The following is a 3,867-nucleotide window of genomic DNA, read 5'->3' on the forward strand; positions in this document are numbered from 1 at the left end:
AAAAGAACTCTTCAACTACCGGCTGAGCAAGTGCAGAATGGTGGTGGAGTGTGCTTTTGGCCGTCTCAAGGGGAGATGGAGAAGCTTACTGACTCGCTGTGATCTCAGCGAAACCAATATCCCCATTGTTATAGCAGCTTGCTGTGTGCTCCACAATCTCTGTGAGAGCAAGGGGGAGACCTTTATGGCGGGGTGGGAGGTTGAGGAAAATAGCCTGGCTGCTGATTACTCACAGCCAGACAGCCGGGCGATTAGAAGAGACCAGCGGGACGCGCTGTGCATCCGGGAGGCTTTGAAAGCAAAGTTCCTCAGTGAGCAGGGTAACCTGTGACTTTAAAGTTTGTGTACTGAGAAGCTAAACCTGCCCCCGTTTCTTTACCCAGGTAATGTTGACTATCCTATCCAGTTACATACCCCCTTCACCCCCCTTCCAACACACGTTGCGAAATAAAAATAGTTCAACTTTGTTAAAGCACACCGTTTTCTTTAATACTGTTTTCGCGGGAATTTTTTAAAACTGGGACGCAGACTGTGGTGCGGAGCGGGTGTAGTGTAGTGACGCGAATGCAGCTTCTAAACTCAAGGATTGACAGGCTCCGCTGCAGTGGGATGGTTGTTTCAACGGAGCCTGTCACCCCTCCTGATCGGGACTGTGTGTATGGGGGGGTCTATGTGACTTTGTGGCAGGGGGAGGACGGTTACAGATCCCCTGCTGTGTGGCTCTGTGATCCTGCCTAAGGACCGCCGCTTAAGATCTGTAACTGCCCTCCCCTGCCACAAAGTCACAGAGCAACCCACCCCCCACCACATAACATGAAAACAACCTCCCAGACTAACCAGGGTAACTAGTCACTGCATCACTGCACTGTGTATGTGCCCTGCTGCTGTGCCTGCCCCCGACTATGTACCCTGCCAAAGGTGACTGTCCTGTCCAATTACCAACCCCCTTTCCCATCCTCCTCCAAAAGAACATGATTGAAACAGTAGTTTACAGAAACATATTTTTTATTATCAACTACACATGGCATTGGGAGGTGAAACTTGGACGGGGGCTTGTGTCAGGCGGGAAGGAAAGAACTGTTCAAATTTTGGGAAATGAGAGCCTTCTGCTACTAGAGCTCTCTGCAGGGGTGGAGTGAGAGTTAGCAGGGACTCTGCCGCCTCTCCTTCTTTGCACTTTGGGTGAGGTGGGTATGGGACTTGGTGGCAGGGGAGGGCGGTTATAGATGGACTGCAGCGGGGCTCTGTCCTCCTGCCTCCGTTCCTGCAGAACATCCACAAGGCGCCGGAGCGTGTCCGTTTGCTCCCTCAGTAGTCCAAGCAGCGTTTGAGTCGCCTGCTGGTCTTCCTGCCGCCACCTCTCCTCCCGATCCATGTTGGCTTGGTGCATTCGGGTCAAGTTCTCCCGCCACTGGGTCTGCTGTGCTGCCTGGGCTTGGGAACAGGCCATAAGCTCAGAGAACATGTCCTCCCGTGTCCTCCTCTTCCTACGCCTAATCCGCGCTAGCCTCTGGGAGTGTGATTCCAGGCTAGGTTGTGAGACAGTCACAGATGGGGCTGTGGAAATGGGAAAAAGGGAGTGAATTCCTCAGAAAGAAAAATGTAGTTGTGAACAAAGAACATAGTCTTTCTCTGTGAACAAGACCATGCACAGCACCTATCACATGCGCACTCAGCACAAGGTCGAATTTTCGGCCTTCACATTCAGTGCCTGGGGTCTTGCACAGCACATTTGAGAAGCGGGGCAGCACAACGGAATTTCTGTTGCAGGCAGACATGGTAAGCCGTACACTTGTGGCAGTTTAAAACTTTTAGATTACCACTGGCCTCATTTCACATTTAAAGCTATGTCAGTTCCTGCAGCCAGCAATCCGGCAAGCGGGAACTCTGCCCCTGTCCCACCCCCTCGCGGCTGTCCCCGGGAACGATCCCTTTCGGCTGCCCCTCTCCCGCCTCCACCGCGTGGCTAAAAACCAGCGGTTACAGTTCTGTCAAGGAACGGGAAAGCAGTCCCAACACTAACATTCCCCTACCTAATTAAAAGCAGGTCACCATGGGCGACATCACCCTGATGAGGATCTCTGAGAGCGACAGACAGAGAATGCTCCGGGAAAGCCTCCAAAGACCAGGGCCGTATGCCGCCCTGCTATGCAGAGCAATGATTCCCGAGTACGTGATAGTCTCGTGGCGCGGCAACGTCTCGTACTTCGGAGGACCCAATAAGGCCGCTCTCCCCAGGAACCTCATGGAACGGCTTTCAAGTTACCTCCAGGAGAGCTTCGTGGAGATATCCCAGGAGGACTACTGCTCTATCCCCGGACATATAGACCGCATTTTACTGTAGCTGCAGTAGCAGGGAATAAACAGTAGAGCGGCTTGTGCAGGACAATCACTGAAAACCGGACATTGCTAGATTTTTTTTCAAAACTTGCACTGCCCATGACTAAACCGTTAAGCGCATAGGGCACACTAATCATGAACAACCCATTCTTTAAATTGTTAATATTCCTGTTTTGTTAAAAATAAATGTTTAGATGTTTACAACACTTACTGGCTGATCCTTCACCAGATTCTGTGTCCGGGGTAACGGCTGGGGACGCTTCGTAGGGGATCTCTGTAAGGGTGATGAAGAGATCCTGGCTGTCGGGGAAATCAGCGTTGTGAGCGCTGCTGACTGCCTCGCCCTCCTCATCTCCTTCCTCATCTTCCACGTCCCCTAACATGTCCGAGGAACCGGCCGTGGACACTACCCCATCCTCAGAGTCCATGGTCACTGGTGGGGTAGTGGTGGCGGCCGCACCGAGGATGGAATGCAGTGCCTCATAGAAACGGGATGTCTGGGGATGGGATCCGGAGCGTCCGTTTGCCTCTTTGGTCTTCTGGTAGCCTTGTCTCAGCTCCTTGATTTTCACGCGGCACTGCGTTGCATCCCGGCTGTATCCTCTCTCTGCCATGTCTTTAGAGATCTTCTCGTAGATCTTTGCATTCCGTCTTTTGGATCGCAGCTCGGAAAGCACGGACTCATCGCCCCACACAGCGATGAGATCCAAGACTTCCCGATCAGTCCATGCTGGGGCCCTCTTTCTATTCACAGACTGCACGGCCATCACTGCTGGAGAGCTCTGCATCGTTGCCAGTGCTGCTGTGCTCGCCACGATGTCCAGACAGGAAATGAGATTCAAACTGGCCAGACAGGAAAAGGAATTCCAATTCAAATTTTCCCGGGGCTTTTCCTGTGTGGCTGGTCAGAGCATACGAGCTCGCACTGCTGTCCAGAGCGTCAACAGAGTGGTGCACTGTGGGATAGCTCCCGGAGCTATTAGCGTCGATTTCCATCCACACCTAGCCTAATTCGACATGGCCATGTCGAATTTGGCGCTACTCCCCTCGTCGGGGAGGAGTACAGAAGTCGAATTAAAGAGACCTCTATGTCGAACTAAATAGCATCGCAGTGTGGACGGGTGCAGGGTTAATTCGATGTAACGGCGCTAACTTCGACATAAACGCCTAGTGTAGACCAGGCCTTAGCGTTAGTGTCTGGGATGACTTGGGCAAGATCTCAACCTCCCCGCAACCCACTTCACTGCTGCCAGAATCCCTCCTGCCCCCACTCCTAGACCCGCCTCCCAGCCCAACCTTGGTGGGGGTCTAGAAGAGGTTTCTGATGACTTAAGCTGTGGTTTGGAGGTGGAACAGCTGTCAAGGACACTGAGGGGGAGGTAGCAGGAGCTCACCCTAGAAGGAGGGGGATTGGCACTGGAGGTTACTAGAAAGGACAAGAAGACTCCATTCTGGGATTCAGGAGGTGAATTCATCCCTCAGTGTTGGGCAGGTGCTGAGTGGAAATACTGCTGGTTCCAGGTGCCC

The 3,867-nt window shown here is 52.7% G+C and overlaps 1 protein-coding gene across 1 annotated transcript; it reads right to left on the reverse strand.

Annotated features, from left to right (window-relative positions):
• Nucleotides 1-987: 987 nt before the first annotated feature.
• Nucleotides 988-3,508, reverse strand: LOC135978092 (uncharacterized). Its single transcript, XM_065579144.1, has 2 exons — nt 2,552-3,508; nt 988-1,557 (listed from the first exon to the last, which is right to left on the reverse strand). Exons 1-2 carry the CDS (start codon nt 3,126-3,128, stop codon nt 1,082-1,084), a joined length of 1,053 nt encoding a protein of 350 aa, XP_065435216.1. The 5' UTR covers nt 3,129-3,508; the 3' UTR covers nt 988-1,081.
• Nucleotides 3,509-3,867: the final 359 nt, after the last annotated feature.

This window comes from Chrysemys picta, unplaced genomic scaffold (assembly GCF_011386835.1).
Source record: "Chrysemys picta bellii isolate R12L10 unplaced genomic scaffold, ASM1138683v2 scaf113, whole genome shotgun sequence".
Lineage (NCBI taxonomy): Eukaryota > Metazoa > Chordata > Testudines > Emydidae > Chrysemys > Chrysemys picta.

Bases quoted from the DNA above. Each gene is read 5' to 3' on its own strand.
- LOC135978092 (XM_065579144.1), bottom strand. From the start codon at position 3,128: ATGCAGAGCTCTCCAGCAGTGATGGCCGTGCAGTCTGTGAATAGAAAG. The intron at 1,558-2,551 runs GTAAGTGTTGTA...CCATTTCCACAG, and splicing joins ATCTGGTGAAGGATCAGCCA to CCCCATCTGTGACTGTCTCA.